This window comes from Chelonia mydas, chromosome 7, assembly GCF_015237465.2.
Source record: "Chelonia mydas isolate rCheMyd1 chromosome 7, rCheMyd1.pri.v2, whole genome shotgun sequence".
Classification (NCBI taxonomy): domain Eukaryota; kingdom Metazoa; phylum Chordata; order Testudines; family Cheloniidae; genus Chelonia; species Chelonia mydas.
The window spans coordinates 71,094,710-71,121,582 of NC_057853.1; the positions used below are offsets into that span (position 1 = coordinate 71,094,710).

At 37.7% G+C, this 26,873-nt stretch overlaps 1 protein-coding gene across 17 annotated transcripts in view; it reads right to left on the reverse strand.

Moving 5' to 3' along the window:
• SHLD2 (shieldin complex subunit 2) overlaps positions 1–26,873 on the reverse strand; it is a 150,157-nt gene that overhangs the window by 15,977 nt on the left and 107,307 nt on the right. For 11 of the 17 annotated variants that reach the window (XR_006292495.1, XR_006292496.1, XM_043552184.1 and 8 more), the window contains 5 exons: positions 15,941–18,604; positions 13,601–13,723; positions 12,695–12,889; positions 6,727–6,861; positions 184–390 (listed from right to left, as the gene is read on the reverse strand). Coding sequence is in view for 15 of the 17 variants with exons in the window: in XM_043552184.1 (XP_043408119.1) it covers positions 184–390; positions 6,727–6,861; positions 12,695–12,889; positions 13,601–13,723; positions 15,941–17,501 (2,221 nt within the window). In the remaining 2 variants the exon portion in view is untranslated. Of the gene's footprint in view, positions 1–183; positions 391–6,726; positions 6,862–12,694; positions 12,890–13,600; positions 13,724–15,940; positions 18,605–19,188; positions 19,799–26,873 lie in introns of those variants that run through there. The other 6 variants (XM_037904300.2, XM_043552181.1, XM_043552180.1 and 3 more) reach the window with 3 other exon arrangements.

The window sequence follows — 26,873 nt, forward strand, 5'->3', positions numbered from 1 at the left end:
CTTTTACTGGGATACTGAACAACTGTTTCCAAGACACACAATTTCAGGCCTACAGCTAGCTGTGTGTGTCTGGTTTTAATGAAAACACTGTTAACTATCATAAATATAGTCAGCTTTTCTGCTTAGCAATGTGTCTCTCACTTAAATAGGTAGTCAACAAAGAGCTATGGATTACAATCTCACCTGAACATTTTTCCTCCAGGTGTGTTGACAGATTTGTCATTTTCATGAGAGACTTTTCACTTTTTTGAAACTTCTCTTTAAATTCAACTGCCCTTTTATCATCATCAAATAGACACTCACAGGATGACCATGGAGTTGTGTGCAGTTCAATGTCACCTGAAATAGAACTACGCTGGGCAAGTAGATATTTAAATTCCCATATGTGATCTGAAAAATAAAGCAAGAACAAATAAAGACCCAAAAAATTGAGTTAACTTCCATGCTATGGTTAATACTTGTAGAAAGCTGCAAACACCTATGAGATTCCTTAACAAAACAAAATAATGTGCTCAGTGTTGTCTACTATCGCGATTGTATCATAAGTTTCATGATAGCTGGAATTTTTCTTAAAAACAGTTCCTGGATCAAACTGATTGCACCAGACTCTCAGGTTTCACTAAAAAATTTAAGCTTTTTAGTATTCATGGTTCCATATAAAAATTTGAAAACATGATCCAAGTGTACACAAAAAGCAAACGCAGAAAGTAAAATGAACCCCAATTTTATCCTTTTAAAAATCTCATGTTTTTTTAAGGCAATCTAATAACTGGGGGTGGGGTGCTGGCTGATAATACTGACTGTTTGTCTTTGGCAATGCTGTTGCTCTCTGACATAGGACAGTCATGAGACTATAAAACATTCTTAATTAATGCAGTGAAATAGTATTGTAATAATTTCTTGTAAAATTTCTTTTTCAGAACACCTTGTATTATGAATACTACTATTCCTTAGGCGTTACCTATAAAATAACTAAACATTTTTTTTTTATATTTCTGTTTTTTATAAAAAAGTTCCTACCTGTGTTTGGGAAAACAAAGGGAAAAATGTGCTAAATGTTGAAAGGTTTAATTAGGAGAAAGAGGACTTAAAACACTAAGCTAAATTCTCCTCTCCAGTCCACAAAACGGGTCTCTTTAAAGCTATTCTGGTTTCTCTTTATGCCTGGAACTCCTATTGAAAGAAGTTCAGTGCATGTTGGGAGAGTAGAACAGCCATGAAGAAATCAATTGTGGGGGGACGGAAAGGCATTTGGTGTGGTGAATTTAGTGTAAATATGCAACAGCAATCCTTCAACTTTCAATAAAGCAACTGTTCAAAGGTGGATTTTTTCTCCCTTTATGACTTGTAAAAAGGTCCCAACTGTCAATACACACTGCTAAACCCAACTGTCGTCCAGAATTAGTTTATTGGCATGTAGTTATGGAGTTGAATCCTGGAACTTGAAGAAGGAAATTATATTAGTAGGAGAATTATAGTGGGTATCACTGATAAGTGTCATTTTGCCATTGTCCAGACATTGATCCATCTTCCCAAAACTCTGTACTGTGTCCAGGACATTTCATTTTACTGATTTGCACAATTACAGATCACACATAGTGTAGTATTTCTGTATTTTAATGCCTTCATCATTTGCTATCTGCTTCAGGGGTCACTAAACCACATGCCTGTGCATATTCTTGAAACACAATCACTTAATGAAGCTCCATTGCATAACTGAGGCATGAAGTTCAGTACCCTCTAAGCGTTACACTACTTTTCAACCAAAATTTAAAACAATGGGGTGACTATCTTTTTGAGTAGGTATTTCATTCAGATGGGGTTTAAATCTGCTCCTCTATTCTATGGGAGAAATGCATGCCATCGAGAGAAGAATTACAACCCCTAAAATGTTAACTGTTTTATGGAGCAGTGCTAGTCACTCCATAGTTGAGGCTGAAGCTCACATTTGAGGGTTATAGTGAACTCAATTTTCAACCCTTGACCCAAACTTCTCAAAAGAAACCAACCCATGTGAAATTTCACACATCTCATGCAAGGGAAAGTTTGGAGTGGGGAAAATCAGAAAAGGAGCTTAAAAGTTTTTATATTTCTTTAACAATTTCCTGGCATTGACTTCTGCTAAATTTTTTCAGCTTATCAGATCTCCAAAATGGCTTAGCCTGCAAACTTCAGTTATTCACTTGTTTTCTTAGATGAGAAGCACCTATTTTTGGAGAAAGGAGGAAAAAAGTGTCAATATGGGGATTACAATTATATTATCGGTGGTGCTTGTAATGCCACCTATAGTTAAGGTTGCCTGACACTTTCCACTAAAAGACCCTGTTTTCAGTTACTTACAAGATGAAAGCAGGAAGTCAGAGATTAGAAGTAGAAGTGGTGGGGGACAGAGGCAGGAGACGGTGATAGAACAGGTAGGGGCAAGAGTCAAAAAGGAGGGTAAGAGTGGAGGGGCAGGAGTTGGGTAGAGGTGGGATAGGAGCAGAAGGGGGCACAGGACAGCTGGGAGGAAAGGAGATGACAGGAGCAGAATTGTCTATGATCACTGCTAGAACATACTCTCGTACAGATTTTGAAACTGAACGCATTGTTCCTGAATCTCAAAATTCCTTTGCTGTCTAGCAATTAGCTATGAAAACCAGGGGCAAAGTTTCTGTCTCCAGCCCACCCTAATGACCGGTTTACACAGAAGATAACATTCTCTACGGCTACTCATTACACTGTTAGCTCAAGCGATAGAGGACTACACTGTGAATCTAAATGTCCCAACCCTGCTGATGATTCATGTGGGAGGCCAATATGATTCTATAGATGACATTTTTGTTTTTTCAATTTTTAAAGTTTTTTTAAAAAATGAAGGAAGCTACATTAAACAAAATGACGATATCAAAGAATCTTAAGGTTGTAAAGTCATGCAAAAAAATTAGGAATGCCAATCAAGGTTGCCTATGGATGATCACAATCACATACTATTTAGTATGTGAAGACTATGTAGTGTCTCTTTTTGGATGCAATAACATATGAAGCGTGTGAGAGAGTGTAGTTACCTCAGACTAAGATACACAAGGGGAGCAGGGGTTTTCTTGTCAATTTCATGGCTCCTGCCATGAAACTGACAAGACAGCCGATGTAAGGGACACAGCATCTACACAGGCACTGCATCCACTCTAACTACACCGATATAAGCCTTATGCCTCTCGTGAAGGTGGAGTTATGATGTCGGCACAGTAGGGCACTTACATTGGCAGGACAAAGGCTGTAGTGTAGACACTGACATAATGAGGTCGACATAAGCTGCCTTTGTCAACCTAACTGTATAGTGTAGACCAGCCCTCAGGGCTAGTGTACACTTACCAGCGGATTGAGGAGCAGAGATCGATGCATCGGCAGTCAATTTAGCGGGTCTTCACTAGACCTGCTAAATCAACCCCAGATCACTCTCCCGTTGACTCCTGTACTCCACTGGATCGAGAAGAGTAGGGGGAGTCAATGGGAAAGCGTCTCCCGTTGACATCGAATAGTGTGGATCCTGTGGTAAGTAGGTCTAAGCTATATCAATTTGAGTTATGCTATTCATGTAACTCAAATTGCATAGCTTAGATCAAATTTCCCCTGTAGTGTAGACAAGGCCTCAAACTATACTGCCCAGAAGTAATACTAAATACTATGTTCCTCTGGCTGAAGCAAGCCACTTTTTGTTTGCCTTTTCACTCTTTTTCTGGATCAAGCTGAAGAAAATCCTGCCTTGTCACTATGTACACTGGGTTAGAGCAGGTTAGTGCAGATTCTGCAATTATGCAGAATTGTATTTTAGGTGTCTTGAAAAAAATATCACATGGATCCTAAACACGACTACCATATAATTTAATTTCTTTTCAGAAAATCATCTCAAAAGCCGTTTCTAGAGAAAGCAATTTTCGTATGTTAAATTGATTTTTTAAAATCACCTTACTATGGTTGAGAAAATACATTACTGGCTCAACAAGCACAGAAGATTGTAAGCCCACTAACGTTAATGAGAGACTTTCCACAGACTTCCATGGGCTTTCGATCATATCCGACATGCTCATTTCACCATTCGCTGTGTGCTTGGTCACTGTAGCCTAGTCTATCTAGCTCTTATAATATCTTTTAATCTATTTGCTTTTATGACCTCATCTGGCAACTTGTACAGTCCCCAGTGCTACTACTACTCTTTGGGGGAAAACAATTCTGTCAGTATTCTCAATTTTTAGATTATTCTCTATGGTTTTTAATACTCCTCACTAGTGTGAGCATTCATCTTTTTCAAACTCTTTCATAATAATTTTCTCTGTTGCTTCAGTTAACCCACATTGGCTTTTCTCTAATAGAGAGAGCTTCACTTTTCTTAAAAGCTGGGATCATTCTAGTAGCTCTTGCTATATTCTTTCCAGGGCAGTATAAAAATAAAATTACTACTACTCTCAGATGTTAATTTTCATGTCCTTCTTTAAAGCATGGAAGACATTCATTCAACTTGACAGCAGAGACTACCGCCTTTTTTTTTTTTAATGTTACATTTATTTCTTTGGTCTCACAAAAGCTTAATTTGTATCAGCAGTAAATTCTCTACTTGTGCTAGGATTTTGACATAAACTGCATATTGCTATTTAGTCATGACGAGCTACTTACATATCTTAGTCAGGACTGCAATATTTTGACACTTAACCTTACCTAGTCTGCTCCACAAATTCATTTTTTAGGAACACAAGGAAAAACTTTTTAGTTGTAAAATCTTCATGGATGAAATCCTGTCCTTAATGGAAGTTAGGCATTGCCTTCAATGTGTCCAGGATTTTACCCCATGTTACTAGGCCTGCTCTGCTCTCCAAAGGCTGTTTGACTACAGAAAAGTATTTCATTATTCAAGGCATCATGCTTGGTAATCTCAGCCAGATCAGAGTAATATAGATAACGGAGTCTGACTACCTGATGCTGTTACAAAGAAAGTCTATAGAACCAGCACAGTTTTTAGTGGCAGAGTATGAGAGTTTTCTTTACAACTTCAGTGACAGATGAAAATAACTGTACCTCTTTGTTAAAAAAAATTTGCTTTGATGCTTCAAGGTAGAGTTATTAATATCGCTAAATATCCTTCTGTCTTTCTAGGGAAGTATGAAAAAAGCTGCAATTCCTCATCCCCACTTATCAGGACTACTATGTAAAGTTTAACCTTCTAGTACACATGGCCATCACATGCCTAGCTGTTTTTGTCTCCTGGCAAGAATGACCATCATGTGCTGTCTTCTTGTGACCCAGCCATGCCAATTAGTTCTTGTGACCTATACACTTGTTTGGCATGACGTGGACTTTTCTTGGCTGTCTTGCTGGGATCAAATGTTCATGGCTTGTCTATCAGTGATGGGTATTTGGACAGTTGAGAAATCAGTCCTTTATCTTGTATTTTAGATATCGTCTTTTAATGATTAAAATATGTGAATTGCTAGATTCATAGAACACTAACTGGAGAATAAATTACAAGCTCTCTGGCACAGTTAAAACAATTATAATAATCCTATCCATGTCTATATGTTATTAAAATTTCCTGTTGTCTTCCATTGAAGGGACCAAACAACAAAGCCTTTATTGTAGTATAATGGCTTATGGCTTGATTATCCGCTGTGACTATTTAACTAGCTGCAGCACATACTGTAGCGTCAAGAAACTTTTCAATGATCTCCCATATTATTTAACAGTTAATACTTCACCTTTCTCAGTTCTATAAGGAACTTACTGGAGCTTTGTCATTGCCTCTAGGGTTCAGGGTTTCACCTCATGTTACTTTCCCATAAGTTCCTTATTTCTCTTGGACAGTATTCACATGTCCTATTCCCTTCTTATTACAACATACCAAAAAATAAAGGTCATGAAGGTTTCATCATCTTAATGCTCAACTTCTGCTGGTAGTCTACTCTCTTCCCATTATTATTTTTTGTGTCTTATTGCTTTAGTTCTACCTGCAGTTACTTCAGTTCTGAAAGAGAGTGTGCTCTAGACTAGAGGTTAGGGCAGGAGAAGTAGTAGTCAGAATTTCCAGGATCTATTTCCAGCTCAACTACAGATTCACTATGTTACCTGGGCAAGTTTCTTAACCTTTATGTATTTCAGTTTCACCATCTGTAAAAATGTATATAATATTGCACCTCACTAAAGTGATGTCTTTTTAAAATCTTGCCCCAAACATTTATGGTAATGATCTTGATAGGCACTGAGCACCCTCGGATTGACATCAATGGGATAAGACAGCATTCAGCATTTCTCAGGATCAAGCTCTAAGTAAAAGCTAGACTAACATCTGTAAAGCCCTGTGAGACTCTGATATATGAAAATATAGATAAAGCATTACAAAATCACTGCTAAACCCTTAAACAGCCATTTAAAACTCTCATTGGTGTTCCAGAATAAGTGGATGAAGCAAGCTGAAGTTTCTGAGCCAACTTGCATAACAAAAGATAGCGTAGAGCTGTGGGAATTGTTAAAACATCTAAAAACCTCAAGTACATTGTCACAATAGGACTGAGGGATATTTACCCATTGAATAAAAATATTTACAAAATGAATGTTTTAACACAATTAACAGCATCATGCAAAACATATTCTCATGCTACCTCTTCTCACTCTTCTCTTGACCTTTACTATGACTGCAGATTACACATATTAATCATTCACCTGGATAATACATACAAAGAGTTTATTTATACTTACCCTTTTTCCTTTGAAGTTGAGGACACCAGGCTGCCCCTGCTCCCCATAATACCATCAGATAGTGCTGATCTCGGATCTGTTCCACTGTTAGAATAATTTTTCTTTGCTTTTCTCCTTTGTAACTGTATACAGACTCTGAAAAGGTTTTAAATGATATCACTGTGATTTTACAAAAAAACTTATTTAAAATTTACATGAAAATACCTGTGAACCCACAGCGCCAGTTAGGGACGAGTGGGGAGGGGGCAGCAAATATTTCCCCCCACTCCCACATTTTTGCACTTGCTCAAGTTCCGTAAGTCAGAGCCATGGGGGGTGGGGGATACAGCCTGACCACTTTTAAGCAGTGGTCCCATACTATATCAGTACAGCGGCTGCCCGAGCATTGCTTCAGCTTTTTGGTCACAATGGCACTGAAATTGGACCCAACTCTGTTCAGATGGAGTTGCAACCAGGCCAAATTTCAGTGAGAGGCATTGTGACCTAGTGCTCAGGGTCACAACACCACTCAAATTTGGCCCGGCCACCCCTCCATTCAGATGGAGGGGTGGCCGGGCCAAATGGTGTTGCGACCTGGAATGCGGCAAGTCTGTTCCTGTGCAGCACAGTGCACAGGAGTTTGTCAAGAAGTCAACTCGTGGCGACACTGGCTCAAGCACTGTGTGGGTCAGAGAAATAGGAGACTTCCATAGAGAACAGGTGAGATGCACTTTTGAAAATAGCGCCACTATTAATGGTGCTTTAGTGGTAGGTGCTGAGTACTGGGACTTTTTAAAATCTTGCCCCAAACATTTATGGCAATGATCTTGACAGGCACTGAGCACCCTCGGATTGACATCAGTGGGATAAGAGGGCATTCAGCAGGTCTCAGGATGAAGCTCTAAGTCAAAGCTAGAAAAAAAATGCCATAATATTTAAACCGCTTTCTCAAAGAGAAATATTTTTCTACTACTATTCACTCAAAACAGGAATTATTGCTGTGTGTACAAACAGACTAAAAGGGATAACAGTGGTAAATCTTGAATTTATTAATTATAAGAGTCCTATTCATCTCTTAATTCTTGAAGTCACTTAGAGTCACAGAGTTTAAGGCCAGAAGGGATCACCAGATCATGTGGCCTGGCCTGCTGTATATCACAGATCATCAACACCAACCAGCACCCACACATTAAACCCAATGACCAAAATATTACAGTCCACAGAAGACTAAACTATTATGTGCCACAGGGAGAGAATAGGAAGGACCAAGGAGCACCAGTGCCAGAGGCCACTGTAATGGCAGTGCACTGATTAAGTGAAATATACCCAGACAATCCTGGCAAATGACCAGCCCGCCCGCCCCAACACAGAGTGCAGAGGAAGGCCAGAAACCCTCAATGTCACTGTCAATCTGACCTGGGGGAAAATTCCTTCCCAAACCCTTATATGGCAATCAGTTAGATGCTGAGCATCTGAGCAAAAACCAGGCACTGAAACACATAAGGGTGAGAATGTCTGGTTACATATCAGAGCACGGGTCCCACCTATTCCAGTGGCCCATTTCCATCTCTAATACTTCAGATTTAAGAGAACAAAACAAAACAAAAAAACAAAATATACTGGAGGAAGGGGGCTGGGGAACCCTGCAGGTGGCTGGCTGAAGCCCTGAAGCACGGGCTTTTAGGAACATAAGACAAACTGGAAGTGAGCCCCAGGGCTGTCACTGCCCCCAACCACCACAAAACAAACTAGTCATACAATCACACTCAGAAATTTGTCCAGCTCTCTCAAAACGCAAGTTGCTTTCCCCCACAACTCCTATGGGAGGCTCTTCCAGAACCTCAATCCTGATAGTTCTTCTAATTGCCAGACTGAATTTGTTCATAGCCAGTTTAAACCCATTTGTTCTTGTGTCAACACTGTCCTTTAGCTTAAATAGATCTTCACCCTCCCTCCCTGCTCTTTACTCCCCTTCTTTCTGCTAGGCTGAACAAGCCAAACTCATCTAGTATCCTCTCATAAGATAGGCCTTCCATTCCCCTAATCATCCTAATAGCGCTTCTCAGCACTATTCAAGTTTGAATTCATTTTTCTTGAACATGGACAACCAGAATTGTACAGAGTATTCAAAATGAGGTCTTACCAGTGCCTTATACAAAATTTTTACTAATATTTTTCTCTCTCTACTGGAAACACCTTGCCTGATACGTCCTAGGTCCGCATTTACCGTTTTTGCGGCTGCACCACATTGCTGGCTCAGTCATTCTGTGATCAACCGATACACACAATTCTCCCACCTCCTCCGTCACTTCCAGATGATCAGCCTACACTTGTAGCAGAAATTCTTATTATTAGACCCTAACTGCATGACATTGCACTTTGTACTATTGACTTTCATCCCATTACAGCCACTCCAGTCTTCAAGGTCATCCAGATATTCCTGTATAATATTCTGATCCTCCTCTGTTTTGATGATCACTCCGAACTTTGTATCATCAGTAAATTTCATTAGTACATTCCTATTTTTTATATCAAAGTCACTAATAAAATACTGAGTAAGATTGGGCCTTAGACTGATCCTTGGCAAGCTCTACTAGTAATATCCCTCCAATCCAATAGTTCACCTTTTACCACAACCTGTTGCCTTCTCCCCTTTAGCCAGTTCCTTATCCATCCTACAATTCTTGTACTAATTCCCACCTTCTCTGATTTAACTAATAATTTCTCATACGGTACTGGGTCAAGAGCTTTACAGAAGTCCAAGTACATTATCAGATCTACTGCATTTCCCTTTTTTAAAAAAAATCAGTTGTTTTCTCAAAGGAAAAGAGCCAACGGTTCTGGCATTACCTACCTATGATTATATCTCCTTTACCATTTACCTCCATTAATTTAATTATCCTTTCCCCTCACAATTTATTCTAAAGCCTTGCATACTACCTAGCTCAGACTAACAGATCTGTAATTGCTGGGATCACTTTCCCCCCACTCCTTTTCTTAAATATAGGTATGACGTTAGCTATTCCCCAGTCATATGATACTACCTCCCAACAGAGAGAATTATTAAAAATCCTTGCTACGAGACTAGCAATCTCACGTGCCAGTTCTTTCAGTATTCTGGGATAGTTTAGGGCTTTAAACCTACATTCAGTGTTTCTCACAAATACTTAACATAGTTCTCCAATAGCAAATTCTGTTCAAAATATAACTGTTGAGATGTATGTACAGTATATGCAAGCATACATCATGGAGAATTGCACCTTTAGACAGTTCAGTCTGTAGGAGAATAAAGACAATATTGACAGTTACAGATAACAGTGTGGGGAAGTAGAAGAAACAGGTAAAAGGGAGACTATTACCGCTTTCACTGAAGGAAGGAGCCAGCTCATGCCAGTGATCCCAGTCTAGGACCACTTAGAGAAACCAAAGGCTATCTTCTCTGCTCTAGGCAAAAAGCTATCAGCTTCCCTCTCCCTCTGTCAAGTCATGCTCACACTTGACCCCGTTATGTCTTGCTCAGGTCACCCAGAACTGTGAGCCACTGCGTTACTGCTCTGTCTCAGCAAGAGTGAGCTTTGTTGCTTCTAAGCTATGTGTTAGCTCCCTGTCACACCAGCTGGTCAGCAAACTGCTTGGGACTCTACCAGTCCAAATATTGCCTTGCAGGTAACAATCAGTGAACACCAGTTTCCAGGTTTCCTGGAGACAGCTTCTTGCAATGTCCACTAGACTTTCACAGAAGTTATTAAGATCTCTGTCTCCGAAGAGATAGAGCACAGAAAACCTATCAGAAGACTTACACTTCAATGCACACAGCACTTACATAGCACTGAGATGGTTTTGTAATGAAACAGGAATAAGTTTATTAACAAAAAACACAGGTTTGAGTGATTGTTGTACCAATAAATTAAAAACCAGCAGGATCTTATTAAAGGGGAAAAGGCAAAATACCACATTTATTGTGAATACAGAATCATAGTAAGCAGTTAGTTATAGTTATAACATTCCATTCAATCTCATATTTATTCACACATTCATTCATATACACACAAACACAGGTTCTGCAAGGTTGTTATCATAGTTACCAGCCTTAGAGTTGCTCATGCCAAGCCACTGGCCAGGTGGCCTGGACATGAGGAGGGAGCAGGGCCTTGTCAGATGCTCATCTGATGCTCCTGGAAATTGGTTTGCAGAATCAGACCCCCCCCAAAGTTCTCACTTTCTAGAGTCCATTTTTATAGGAATTTCTTCCTATGCCAGTCTATGGGAATTGCTTCATCATGCTGTTGCTGAATCAATCAGCAGATGGCACATTCCTGACAGCTCCGTGCTGCTAGATGTTATCTTGTTCTTTGGTTCTCCCATTCTTGAGGCTGTTGGGTGGATTCCAGTCTGCTCTCCGGGGCTCCTCTGGTTATTTCCACTTGACGCCTTCTTCAGCCGATGGATACTGGATTCTTAGGCTGGCACCTCCCTGATCATTCAGTTATTATCCATACCAAGCATCCATCCACATACATCCTCTATCTCTATTTTAATCACAATTGTTAACAAAGCAAGATGAATACAACAAAAGGGCGGGGAGTCTCTAGGTGCTGTTTCTATTGTTACAAAGTATTGCTTTGAATCTCTCTCCGTGTGAGTAGTAGTTGTTACAAAGAACTGCTTTGAGAACAGACTCTGTCTTAGAATGTACTAACACAATTAGCAGCTTGCAAGTTTCACACACAGAGGGAGAGAAACAGTACCAAAAATCAAGAGACCTCTTAAATAGTAATACCCTGGAATTTAAACTATGGGGAATCAAATTCATTTGTGATTTTACTACAGAACTTCTTTAATATGATCCAACATGATTTCAAGTAAAAGTGAAAAAGACTGAAAAGGTTACAAACAAATGATGGTTTCTAGTGACTAAAACTTAACTTCAGCAAGTTACAATCCTTGTCCAAGCAGGTTTCTCACCTATAGTCAATCTCCAGAGACTTCAACTCCCTTAGCTGAAAGATCCACCTTTTTCAGATTTCAAGAGCTCTGGCCTCTTGTGTTTCTCTAGCGATGACGACAAAATGGCTTTCTGTTTCTGCTTATAATTTCCATAATTCCACTGTCTCTGTTTCAAGAGCCAGGACGGCTTCCTGAGGGTGCACCCTCCATCCCCTATCATGATCATTAAGTGGTCATCTCACCTACTTGCAGTTTGATGGCTTTGTTTCCTTTCTACGTAAATGTACTTCATTGTTTCTGGTTGCATCTTGCTCAATTTACATTGAAGACACAATCAAGCAGACAAAACAACATTCTTTTGTCTATGAGAGGCTGGGCTTATATACTGCCGGCCAAACTCCTTTATAAGACTGTTTCAAGCACACATCTATAATTCGTTATATACCACCTGTACATATGTAATGCAGTAATATTAATGACCAGCATGTTACCAATTTGCATAGGATACCTTACATGACACCTTTTAGATACAGATTATGACAACAGTGAGTTCGGGCAATGAGTGTGTCAGGCCTGATGTGAGTTATGGTATGATGAGCCTTCTGCCAGTTGGCATCGATGGGCTCCTGGGGTCATACCCCCTTCCCAGTCAACCAGCAGTTTTCAGGTTCTCCCCCCGGCCACCCCAACAATCAGCTGTTGGAGATTTCATGCTGAATTGAAGTCAGAGGGGAAAACAATTTTCATTGGTACAACAATCATCTTTTGTGCTGGAACACATTTCTGACTGAAAGCAAAGCCTGGCCTCTCTGGGGTGACCAGACCAGAATATGGAGGTATGGGGTGGGAAAGAGCAAACATCATCTAAAATTTAAGTGCTGATTTTTAAGAAGTTAGAAAAAAATTCTCTAAAATTTACTGTCAGTTAAAAATGCCGATTTGTGGAGCAGGATTTAACTACCTTTTAGCATATTGGTAAGGTATCTGGGCTTGCAACATAATCATGAACTTGCGTCACTTAAGGTCTAACAAGTCCACTTACCTGTTAGTAGAGTGATGCTGACAAGTTTTAGTACTGAATGCACCAATGTATCTGGCTGAAGTTGGTCTAGCTGGACATGCTGTATGCTATCCAACTTCTGCGGTTGTCTGTGTGGGAGATCTTTCAAGTAGGCAAATTTTGAAGACACATATGCCAATAAATCTTGGAGACCATCAACATCTACAACATGGGAAACTTAAAAAAAAGAAGAGAAAAAAAAAAAGAAAATCATCTTACCCTTCTCTTTTTTTGGCCAAGAAATGTATTATAATCTGATTAGCGAGTGTTTGGATTGCAAAAATAATTCTGAACCAGGACAGCACCTGGAAGTATCATCATATACAGTTTATCATTTGATTCAGACTTGAAATTAAAATTTTTTTTGCCATTTAAAAAAAAAAACAACAAACTAACCATACTTTATTATTTGACAGAATTTCAGCACAACATGTGTGTTGCTTTAAATGCATCCAAAATTAGTAACAAAACAAAAATAGCTCTTACATTGGTACAGAATCATATAAAGTGGTCCTCATTAAAAAGTCAGCATTTACTAAAGAGCTGTATCTGAAATATAGCAGTTATTTCTTATTCTAAGTACAGGGAACTCAGATAGTTCTGCAAATGTTTGCTTTGTATGATGAACGCTCAATTGTGTCACATAGTCCATCTGGCTAACAGTCCAGGATTGCTCTTTACAGATCACTTTCTAGTGTTCTGCGCACTTTAGATGTTTACCTTAGCAAGGAAAAGCCAAACAACAATAAAAAGATTATTTTTTAAATAGCCAATTTTCTTTTGAACTAAAATCTGGAAAATAAGTGATTTAATCTGTAAACAATTCTCTTTGAATTCGAATCTAGCGAAGTTGAGAATTAGATAAAATATAAAGATTCTCTTATTCACATATTGCAGTCTCACATTGTTTGGGATCGATAGCTGAGCAGCTCCCCAGATTAAATAACTGGCTGGTAAATGTTGACTGCAGCATCTTTTCTCCATACCAATGGTTCTCAAACACAGTGACATCTGCAACAAAAAAAGCAGACCTCAATCCACAGCACATTAATGGTTGATATATATACAGGTCCTACTTCAGCATTGGAAATCTTTAAAGTGACTTTAGCTCTGAATCTGAATTTGGAATCCTTTATTTCACTCCTCTAATGTTTAAGTAGTTCCATCTATTTCCTTGGTCTTTTCCAATGCATTATGGCCTACCTGCTGTTCCTGTCTTGCCAGTGGCCTTCTCCACTACTCAGGTAGGCTACTTTCCTTTTATGTGCTATCTAAACAGTGATCTAGGGCTGATCTTGAAAGACGCAGCCAAGCTGTTACTTTGGCTTTAAATATATTCCTAGGACCTGAGCCTGAAAAGTTGTTCTATGCATATGCAGAACCATGTTTACTTCACTGGAACTCTGCATGGCCCATGCAGAGCCGCTGGCAGGACTGGAGCACTAACTTGTGACTGAAGAGTGTTTTTAGAAGAGACTATCTTTTTAGAACAGCTTAATTTTAAAACAAATAATTTTCAGAATTCACAGAGAACCAATAAAAGCATTGCTTTATCAAGTCTTCTCAATGGTAGGCATCCTCTGCTGTATGATATTTAATAATCCAACACCAAGTATCTCATAAAGACACATTGTGCAAGGGAATTACATTTATCAAGTATGATTTCCAAACAGCAAGGCAGATAGACTAACAGTTTCTTATTGACTCATATAGCCTAACTGAGGCAGGCAGTGGTAGGCTGGCTTAAAAATAGTTCGGATGGAGTCTGAGATAAGGCAAACAAAAAGCTTCCCCCCTGCCTCTTTCCTCTATCTTTACTTTCAGTTGTTCTAGAACATGTAATACCACAGTATCTAAGCAAGAGTAAAGAAGTTAAAACTATACACAAACAGAATTTAAACAAACATTCAAAACTCTGACTGAAAAAGTTACAACATGCAAGAGGTAATGTAAACTATCAACATTAGAAACAATTCTGTTAAAATGTCGGGGGGGGGGGGGAAATCACAATTATTTCTCACGTTGAATTCTTAGAAGTTCAGATATCAGTCTTCGGCGCAGTATAAGAGCCTACATAAAAGTAGGGATAACCAGATAAAAATACCCCAGCATTAGTGCTTGTGGGATTTGATAATAGGAATAATCCTATATCACCTTCAAGGAATAAATGGTCAGATTATGAAACCCTATAGCAGTGAGGATTTTGTTCAGACCTTGGAAGATTCTGGATTACGTTCACACTTTCATGTATAGAAACAGTTTAGAACTGTTATCACACCATATGAAATGGGACAGGCTGGGTAGATACATCCTGGAATCTCTTTTAAATGTATTGTAGAGTTGATTGGATGGAGAAGATGACAGTTCTAAAGTTCCACATCCTCCTTCCTTTTTTTGCTTTATTTTGGCCAAATCCTGCCATATCTTAAGCAAATGTAGCTCCCCCTGGGTTGCATCTTCTTACACCAGAGATGAATTTGATCCCAAGTGTATCAAAAGAGTTCCAGGAGACAGCAAGTAGAATAAGGAGCTGTCATCAATCTTAACTAACTTATCCTGAGCTGGATGAACCAAATAGAGCATTTTATGCCAATGCTCTGCAACCTACAGTGGCTCCCCATCCACTGAATATTCAATTCAAGTTTCTAATATTGATGTACAAAGCCCTCAATGGCATAGGCCAAAGCTGACAAGGACTGCCTCTCCTTCTGGGATTTGTCACAACAGTTATAATGGTCTGGTACAGGACTACCAATGATAAAAAACAGAAGAAATCCAAATATGGATCTCAAAAGCAGAACTATTAAATCAAAATGCAAAACACTGAATACATTGTTCCTTCTGGAGAGATCCTAATGTTTTCTATGATGTGTGTGCAGCAACTAGATGCCACAATAATAGCTGCTTTATAAATGCTCATTGGCTAGATAGATTACATACACAGAATATACCTGACTTGACTTACTGCAATATCGCAAGGTCAATATACTGCTCTTCTACATGGTGCATGCTTGAGATCAAAGAATCAATACATATTGTATGATAATGTAAAGTTCCCGCTCCCAAAAAATCACAATTTGTTGCTTTTTAAGTGGCAGGATAATTGAGATAATTTTCAGTGAATAAACTAATGATTACAAGTCTCTCTATATAAATTATTCTATGTCAGAAAGCTTTTTAAAAAGGTAAATTTTTGAAGAGCAAACGCATTAAAAATGGAGTTTTTACCTGTGAGTAGTACAATATCTCCAGGAAACACTGTGAGTGACCAAAATGCAGCAGCCCGCCACAGCACAACCTTCCTCTCGATATCTGACTGGTCAATAACTACAATAGTTGCTATGGGAACTTTAGAGGAAGATTTTGGTCTTGACTTTATCTGTATTTCTTTGACATGACAAGGATGTACTACTGTGACCAAAACACTGTACTTCTGGCTCTTGCAGCTGCAGTTTTTAAGTAGCAATGGATTCTTCTGAAGTTTCAAAAACCTTGACAACATCTCTTGATCTACTTTTGTTTCAGGACTGGTTGGAGAACAAACCAATTTAGCTCTCTTTGATTTCTGCTGAGTTTTAAGTGTAGAGTAAGAAATACTTAGGGCATCTTCAGATGTTCGGGTTCTTTTAGAAGTGCCTTTATAATAATTATCTTCTTGGGAGCACAATATTCCTGAGCTCAATGGTTCAATACGGATCTCATTCAGCAGTTGTTCATAACTGACAAGTTCTTGAGAGTCCTCTGCATTTTCCTGAGAACTTGTTTCTCTTCTTGTAGCCTCAAGACAGATAATGTTCCCAGCACTCTCCGAACTGAAAAGTTCAAGGGAGTTTGCAGACTCTTGTTGGTGGTCACTCTCAGGCACATTAATACATGCTCCAACAACAAAATTAGTCTGGAAAGATTCATTTAATACTTTATTTTCTCTATATTTTTTTCCTCCTTCTATTCCCTTTAGTTTCATGGCTTCTCTCTGCATTTGATTCTGTTCTTTAAAGGGCTTTTGTGAAAGAATGGCAACTTGACTTGACATCATTATACTAAGAAATTCGGTGTCTGTTGATATTGCAAAGTCTGAACAATCACGCAGTGTTTTTTTTGTTTTTGACTCCTTTGCTATTTTGGGAAAAAACATTTCCAGGTACTGACTAAGATGTTCATGATGGACACTATGATTGTCTGATGGAACATCTTCTTTTCCCATAGACTTTAAATGTATGCTGATCTGTTTAGTACTGGAAACCAAATCAGAAATATCACAGCACTTATCTTCCAGATGTCTGACACCTTTTACAGAGAGGTTTGGAAGGCAGTCATTTGAGGGTCTTGTATACTGTCCATCTGTTTTTGTAAATATATGCGGAAGCTGTTGATATGCAACTTGAATCATATTTTTGCATGTGTCTCTATCTCCAGATATTTGAGAACAATAGGAAGTTACATCACCAGTCCTCTTCAATGTACTGCCATGAGTTTTCATCCCTCCACCTACAGGTACACACGATGTTAAATAATCTGCCACTCCAAACCTCCCTTGTTCAGAGTTCACAGAGAAATGATCTCTTGTGTACACAGTTGAGTCTCTAGGGTCTGGTGCCTGATGTTCCACATGACCCATGCTTTTGCATTTTCCAGCAAAAAGATGGAAGGCATGTTTGTCAGATGAAAGGTGGAGTTCTTTCCATGTTTCAGTGGCGGCTACCGAAAAACTCTGTTCCTCTGACACCTCCAGTGGGGTTGGAATGATGGGTGCTCCCAAAAAAATATGGATTTGGGGTCTTCCAGACATGCTTTTTGTATTTTTTTTTTTTGAGAAAATATATTTTTGTGCAATAAATACAAAACTTCAAATTTTAACATAAAATGCCACAAAACATCATTAACTTATTTTTCTGGCAGTCATGTTAAATTTTCAAATAATTAATTCACACAGATAAATGTGTTTTATACATTAACTGGCTAAAGCTATAAATACCACCATTTTATATTTTTGAATAGTCACAGGTTCATAATATAGAGAAATTGGAACAAGTTTGTCTGCCCTACAGCTGTATATAGAACTACAGTAATAATTAGGCTACATTTTTCATTTTGATACTAGTCACTATGAAAATATGTAAATTTGCAGTGCAAACAAAGGAAAACTGAACAGTCCTGAACAAATTTCCGGGAAGCTAAACCTCCTTTATTTCTGTGAAGATTCAAATATCATCATCATCATCAACTACTACTACTAAAACAATTTAACATGAACTGGTTATTTACACCTTCGTTTTACATTGGCAGAAATAAATACCTATATCAGAAATTTCTTACTGCATGATTACCAGTTTTCATGTTATGGCGGGGAAAATTCTCAAATAAATAATAAGTAATTTAAAAGGTTGAATCTGGTTTAAAAATTACTTTCAACTTGAAAAGCTTACTACTTTAACATAAAAATGAAATTGATTATAGGACTATTTTATCAAAGCAGGTAATGTTATTGCAGAATTTCTAATTACTTTTTCAATACACACTAAAAAAGCCCATACTATATCTGAGAAATTGCTTCAGCAGCAGCTGTTATTCATGTAAGTAATGACACCCTGCCTAGGAAGTTACTAGTCTCTTCTCCAAATTAACAACAGTGTGTCCATCTTAAACAAACAGTTTGTAAAAAAAGGACTCTCAGATTTTTCATCGATGCTATGAGTCTTCAAATTGAACTGTATGTTGGAATAATACCCTAATCTGGATACTGTCCAAAGATAGCTGCCTAATATGGAATTTCAGGAAAGTGTAGACATCTGCTTATTTCTGTCTAAATGTTTTGGAAGTCATGGAACTCTGAATCCTGTTGAAGCTGCAAGCATAAAAATCACATGAAGGAAGTTCAGAAATTTGATCCAGCTGCAGATAGAAGAGAGAAAAACATTTAAACACCGCAATGAAAAAAAACAATTTTTTATCAGTTTCATTTATTTAATACAGTCAGTTTCTTAATTGCCCATTAGGGGTCACCAAACCCTATGACAAACTTCACATTCACAAAACTCATAAAAGGAACCAGAGAAAGGCAGTATAATAGTGCTGTGACACAGAGACTTGTGCTATTTCAGAAGCTGGAAAAAAATAGTATGTGATTATGTAGTTAAAGACTTTATTATAATGCATACACATAAATAGGCTGAATTAAGGAGGCAAATGCAACTTCAATTCTGGACTTTCCTAACTTTTTAGTGCTTGACTTTGCAACCTTAATAATGTTCTCTGATTGTAGTTTTTAAATGGAACAGCACTCAAAAATAAAACAATGTAAAACTTTAGAGCCTACAAGTCCACTCAGTCTTACTTCTTGTTCAGCCAATTGCTAAGACAAAAGTTTTTTTACATTTATGAGAGATAATTCTGCCCGCTTATTTACAATGTCACCTAAAACTGAGAACAGGTGGGTTCTACTTGATAGTGATCCAAAGCAGTGCGGACCAACGTACCTTCATTTTCATCATCTGAGGCAGATGCCACCACAGAAAGTTGATTTTCTTTTTTGATGGTTTGGGTTCTGTAGTTCCACATAAGAGTGTTGCTCTCTTAAGACTTCTGTCAGCATGTTCCACACCTCGTCCCTCTCAGACATTGGAAGGCACTTCAGATTCTTAAACCTTGGATCAAGTGCTGCAGCTATCTTTAAAAATTGCATATTGGTACCTTTTGTGTTTTGTCAAATCTGCAGTGAAAGCGTTCTTAAATCGAACAACATACGCTGCGTCATCTGAGACTACCGTAACATGAAATATATGGCAGAATGCGGGTAAAGCCATAGAGCAGGAAGCATACAATTCTCCTCCCAGAAGTTCAGTCACAAATGTAATTAACACATTATTTTTTAATGATCATTATCAGCACAGAAGCACATCCTCTGGAATGGTGGCTGAAGGAACATACAAATATTTAGCATATCTGGCACGTAAATTCCTGGCAACACCAGCTATAACAGTACCATGCAAATGACTGTTCTCACTTTCAGGTGACATTGTAAATAAGAAGCGGGTAGCATTATCTCCTATAAATGTACAAACTTGTTTATCTTAGCGATTGGCTGAACAAGTAGAAGAACTGAGTGGACATGTAGGCTCTAAAGTTTTACTGTCTTGTTTTTGAGTGCAGTTATATAAAAAATTAACTCTACACTTGTAAGTTGCACTTTCATGGTAGAGATTGCATTACAGTACTTGTATGAGGTGAACTGAAAAATACTATTTCTTTTATTTTTTTACAGTGCAAATATTTGTAATAAAAATAATAGCATAAAGTGACCACTGTACATTTTGTATTCTTCTTTTGTAATTGAAATCAATTTGAAAATGTAGAAAAAATCCAAACATGTATAATAAATTTAAATTGGTATTCTATTATTGTTTAACAGTGCGATTCAAACTGTGATTAATTGTGACTAATTTTTTAATTTGTTTTGCATTAATTGCTTGAATTAACTGTGATTGACAATTGACACTATTAATACAGTGCTTGTTCACAGACTAACAGCTTCATTCTCTTTTTGTGGTCCATGACTACTACCTCCCAGGTATTAGCCCGTAAATTTCTTTTAATTATTTTCACCTGTCTTTGTGTTGCAGGCTGCAGTTTTTCCTGCATATTTTTAATCCTCTTTAAAATATCGTAGCACTCTCTACCTCCCTTCTGCAGTACCTATCCTGTCAAAATGAAGACAAGCATCTTCTTTTATGATTTTTATTTCCAAAACCATTTACTAGGGTGTGTTTCTGTTGACAAATGTTATTCTTTTCCCTTAGTATTGAAAGCACTAGCTTTCAAATGCCCCCAGTTCCTGACCTAAATAGCAAGAGTCCTGATGTATTAGCATCATGCTGTACCAGCTAAGGCACCAGGGTGCAGAGATAAGCTAGAGAGAGGTATTTGGACTTCCAGGAGGCTCTTGTTAAAATTCTACCTCCAAAATGAAAGGGAGATTGAAATGATTTTCCTGCTTCTAATAAGCTCTTTCCTTTGAGCTCTGCTAAATCATCCCTTACAAAAACAACTTATCCTTGGGTCTCATAAAAATACTTCTGAAGAGCAGATGCTTTGCCTTTGGACAGGGCTAGATTTCACTTAATGGCAGACATTGTCCAGATACTCCTTAGGGTAGGATATTCCAAGCCCCCTATACATACATGGTCTTCCCTCCCACACTTCAAATTAGACATGTTGAAAACAATATTTCCAGCCATTTCCTTTAGGATAAGTTTGTTTGCCAAATAGCAGTGCCTTCTTTCTCAGTTATGAAAAGTGTTGTCACAACTAGAAAGCAAATGAAGCCTCTAGTCCCTTTACCTTATCTATGAGCTCATGCATCCCTAGGACACAGGATCTGGGGAAAAACATTCATTAGAATCTGTAAAAACAGCTGTAGCACATCAGTGCCTGGATGCCCATAGGGGAGTTCACAGTATGCTCACTTTGAGATAGGAAATGGAGCCATTTAGGAATGCAGAACAGCTCACACTTGCTGTAAAAATTACAATAATTGTCCTCTCTCTAAGTCTTCTTTGATCAGACGCTTTCCTGTATATCAGTTGGTCTACCCAGTTTAGTTCTGTCTGCAATCTGAGATACCAGATCATGCCCTATAGGTCATGCACTGTGTGTGCAGCACGTCTACTCCCAATATAGATTCACGTGGCACTCCACTTGTTATTTTTCTCCTTGCTGACCCCAAATGTTTTGCACTTATTATCAGCTTCAGCTCACCTCACCAGCTTCTGACCCACTCAAAATCTGGGTCTTCTCTACTGTACTTGTTTCCTTTATATATAAAAGCATGTCAGCCAGTGTGGTTTGCAGTGACAAGTACGCTTTTAAAAACCCAAAAGGATTAAGGCCCAACCCTATCTGCTTACTGAATCATATCTCCCGCCCCCCCCCAAAAAAACTACCAGATTTGTCAGATACTTTAGAAAACCTTGCTGATTTCTATTTGATCATGTAATTTCTCCAAATGTTATGAGATCACTTTCCTTAGGAATACCTCTATCAGTTTATCTATCACTGAGGTCAGATTTTCTGTTGACAATGTCCTACCTCCTCCTTAGCCTCCTAAATATTGAGTTATGTCTTTACTCCATTCAGTGGCCCCACGGATGTCTTAAAATTATTTAATACTGGTTGAACAATCTCTTTAGGCTTCCATTTCTAGGGTCCTTTCTAGTATTTAACTCATCTGGTCCTAGAATTTTCAGTGATTTAAGACCCGCATACTTTTTTTTTTTAAATTTAATTTTTTTTTTTTTTTTTTAAGATGTGATAGTGAAACTACCATTTCCTGGAACTTTTATTTCCACTTAAGGTACCTTGGCTCTAGACAGCCGTATGAAAAAAATTAAGAAGTAATTTAATTTTTCAGCTCTTGTATAGGCTATTCCTGAATTATTAAACCCAGAATTCTTTTATTTTATTAATTACTTTATTGTCATAGGTGAGATGAATACTTTATAATAACACAAGTCCTTTTCTCTGAGAATTTTCCATCTAAATTGTACTGCTGCAAAACAAACAATTAAAAGGACAAGGCAAGAGGGTGGGATCAAATATAATCAGAAGTGATTGGTAATGGAAAGGAAACCTAACAAAATTGGTTTCCAAGGAAAGGCTGGGAGAAGGTGCAGATACTTGTCATATGGGAAAAGGGAGGTTGTTCCAAGCATATGGGGCAGCCTGAAAAAAAGACATAGGGCTTGCCTATGTGGAGAAGTTTTCACGGAATAACTATTACTAGCTTATTCCAGAATAACTTTCACTCTGAATTTACAGATTGCCTACGTGGGAAAGAGATAAAGGAAACATTAAAGGAGATAAAAAGGGATATCAGTTACCTTTTGATTATAACCTAATCTTTGGATGCAGCATTAAGTAGGATGACTTCTAAACATAACAAATTTAATACCTGTAGACTAGGATGAAAACAACCTTTAAATCCTTATGGGATCAAAGGCACAGACAGAAGGAAGGAAAGGCGGTGCCTCAAGAATGTATGTCCCTGAAAGGCAAAATCTTTGAAATCTTTGAAAATTTTTGTATGTAGAAATATGTAAACATGTTTCTGTCATATCTGTGGAAACTAAACTGTATATCTCTGGAAAGTTTGGTGAAAAGACTGTAGTTCCAATACTGTCATCTACCTCAAGAGAAAAAGATTGAATGAAATGTGTTATGAGTCAAAGTTCTCTTATTCAATTCTCTCATCTGTTTCACCCTCCCTCAGGATAAGCTTCTAGGAAAAAGGAGGCCAGTGGATTGTGATTTTGAGATAGAGTCCAGAGAACAATTGTGTGCCCACAGTGTGATTCAGTTCTTGGCAAGTCTTGGTGAGGACATCAGTGGGACAATCTGGTCTCTGGAGAGACGGGATTATTAGATCAGGTACTGTGCTTAGAGAGTAACTTGTTTACAAATCAACACTGCAAGACGTATCTCACCACATATTCATATCTGAAGGTAAACTGGCATTTAAAAATGTCATCAAAATGCACAGTCGTCATAGTTAAAATGAAAACCCAGCTGCTATTTTCTGTAAATACTATGCAGGGATTCACATGGCAGTCTAAAGCAGCTTCCTGCAGTGTTTAGCTGAGACACAGAAAAATCACTTTAATTAAAGGGATAAATACATAATTTCAGCATTAATTTCAAATATGAAAAAGAAATATATCTTAGAAATGTGGTGTTGTTTTACACTATTTCCAGCAGTGTGCTGAATACCATGTTTCATACATACTCTATCTGCAAGATGACTGTGCTCAGACTTAATAGATTAACTGTACTGTTGAAGGAAAAACATCGGTGGAGAATTACATTCAAAATTATGCAGTTCTTTTATTTTGTAATTTTGGTTATTATTAAAAACATGGGAACTAGATTTGTTTTTAATCCCCAGGCACTACTATCTTTAGTTTCCATGAAAAACTGCATCAACATATGAGAATAAAACTGCAAAAGGTAAAACTAAAGAAGCCCAAAGTTAGCTCCTTTCTGTTAATGCATGAGAACATGAACAGTATTTATGGCTGTTTATCCCAGTATATATTGGTATTTTAGATTAGATGTAAAACTGAGGTCCCGGCAGACATGAGGTCCCGGCAGACCTGTCTTTAAAGGTTCCATAGCATGGATTTTACCACATTCTAACATAGGTAATTACACTCTACCTATCTAAATTTCCCTCGAAGATTCAACTGGATGAAACATTCTCTCTCTTCATTTTTCATAGTGTTGTCATAGAACTTTAGGGGAAAAAAGAAGACATGGTTCTTGCCCCCCACAAACTTACAATTTAAGTTTAGACATAACAAAACAAATGATACAAATAAACAGCGGGAAGGGAAGACGAGGTTTATAACAATATGATTATGTACTTTTTTGGTTCGTTGTGGGTTAAATAGCTCTATGTTTTGTTTTAAGTAATTGTGCTTGCTGTTCATACGTGTGTGTGTATAGGGCTTGCGATACATGAGATAAAAGTAGTAAAGTATACACATGGTAAAGGAAGTAGGGTATATCAGAGCACAAGAAGATGGAGGGAAGGAAAGACAGGTTGATAATGAAAGTTACTTCATTTCCTCCCAGACGATTTCAGAACTGGGAAAAGTGATAGTCATCTATATGTATGCCTGGGAAAAGTGATAGTCATCTATGCATGTGTCTGTACGTGTACACACACATACAGACCGAGACCGATCTCTGCTTTGGGATCCACCTTGGTAAGAGGCACTATATAAATACATGACTACAATATTTTCAAAGCCATTTTAACATGTTCTCTTCTTTAGACAACTGTTTTTGCATTAATGCCTCAGCTATTTCATAATCTAGCAATATACACATGCCTTATATAAACAAAAAGACTTGTTTACTGAAATACCAAAATGCTGTCAAGCAGAGAAAGATCTGCCAGCTGCAGATGGGGAAATAAACTCAGAATGTTGGCAAAGTGTAATACTGTACATGTACTGTACAGTCCTGGGGCACCTTGTGACATTACATTAAATGCTTTCCCTGAAGTGGATTAAATGAGACTGCAATCTGATGATTTTTTGTCAACTTTTAATATAGAAACAAAATGTTACTTGCATGAAGATGTCATTTACTCTAGCAAGTCATCTATTTTGAAACAAATTTTTTGGTACATGAAAACGTATTCGGAATAAATTTTGCTCTATGCAGAATGTACGCAACTTAAACATATAGCATTGCTTTAAAGATGTCTGGTTCTTATTAAATGACAAAGCAGTTTTCAAAACATCAGAAATCTACACTATGAGTTGGGAAGCTCTCAGTTATGGAATGTTTTAGCAACTTCTCGTTAAACATCTTCATGTTTCTTCTCCATTTCTTTTTCTCTCATCTTTGCTGATAAAGCAAAATATCTGCATGTAAATTCAGGTATTCTCCTATTTGAAAGCATAACTTTTTTAGCCTCAATTTACACTAACATCTACCTCTATACTACGTGAACCTTGTATCCTCACACTTTTTCTGCAGTAAATAAATTACATCACAAACACACAATTAAGAAGGAGAGACTACAGAAATTATTGAGTAAGGTAAAGAAATTAATTCCACCTCATTTCAAGCTTTTTGCACTGCGATTTTTCTTATGTTCTTTTGAACTTTGGAAGGTTAAGAAGAAGCATTATCAGCCTTTGATCTACTCCCTGATTCATTTAGCGATGCCACAATAAAGCAATATGCTTTGGCAATACCCAAGTGATTTACTACATCAAATGCACTGAACTTTGACGACATTAAATAGCTCTACATAATCAGTATTCACATGGAAAAATAGGTAATATTTTAATGAGGTTCTGGAAAAATCTCTCTATAAATCTGAATGTGTTGATGGCACTTAAAACAACTCTCTTTGGTAGGTAGTTCTATCACTTATTTACTTCAATAAGTTTCACTACTGGGGTGCTTTCTCTGTCTTTACATGTTTTGCACTCAAAGAAACAAGTCTGAAAAAAAGAAACAAGTCAGAATTTCTTATTAAGATTGCAGACCTTTAAAATGATCAAAAAGCCACCTGAGTACCTGCTGACATATGTACCATTGTCATAGAACTAATGCCTACTTACAACACATTTGGACATGCACACATAGGTTAAAGAGTTAATCACACTAAAGATAATAGGACTTGAAACTCAGAGATACTAGCTGAAACCTGAATGCCCACATCCATTACTCCTGTTAATGATTACACCATTTCTCAATTTGCAGAAGGGTGCTGTACTCAGACCAATGGAAACATAGCTTCTTATCTCTGAAGTGGTCAGAGTCTGATTGACGGGTCAATGATCTATTAAAACACAACTAGCTGCATCAGCAAGTTTTGCATTTGCAATGCACTGCAACTAATCATTAAAACTGCTTTCATATAAAATCTGGTAGAGCACATTAATATGTTTTTCTCCAGCCTACACAATAAGACAAATTCTGATTTTAACACAACTCTTTTGAAGCCACCATGCCAATATCATTTATTAGCATTTGTAAAAATTTGTGACCTGCCTAACACAATATTCAAAGCAGTTTTAAATGTCTATAGTTTTAAACATATAGATGCTTAACACCATTAAATGAATTTACAAGTCCATTTCCATTACCTAATTATGTGTCTCTGCATCCTCTAAAGCTAGTACATTAATCGTTACACATAAGATTGGAACCTTTAAAGGGGTCTGACTCAAGCTGAAATGTAATGCGAGTAAGGTGCCTAACTCCCTTTAAATCTCCGGAAAAAAAAATTTAAAAATATCACAGCTCCAGTATTGATTCAGAAGGATTATTTCCCTATTTAGAAAAAAAATTACTACAGTTCCACCTCAGATGATAGTTTCAATATATATCTATAACACAGAATGATATCCCTAGCCTCTGTTTGCCAGAAGCTGGGAATGGGTGACAGGGGATGGATCACTTGATGATTACCTGTTCTGTTCATTCCCTCTGAGGCACCCGACATTTGCCACTGCTGGAAGACAGGATACTGGGCTAGATGGATCTTTGGTCTTACCCAGTATGGCGGCTCATACATTCAATTGGTAAATTAAAAAAATCTGGTAGAAGCATACCAAAAAAGATCAATAGGAATAGATTCATGGAG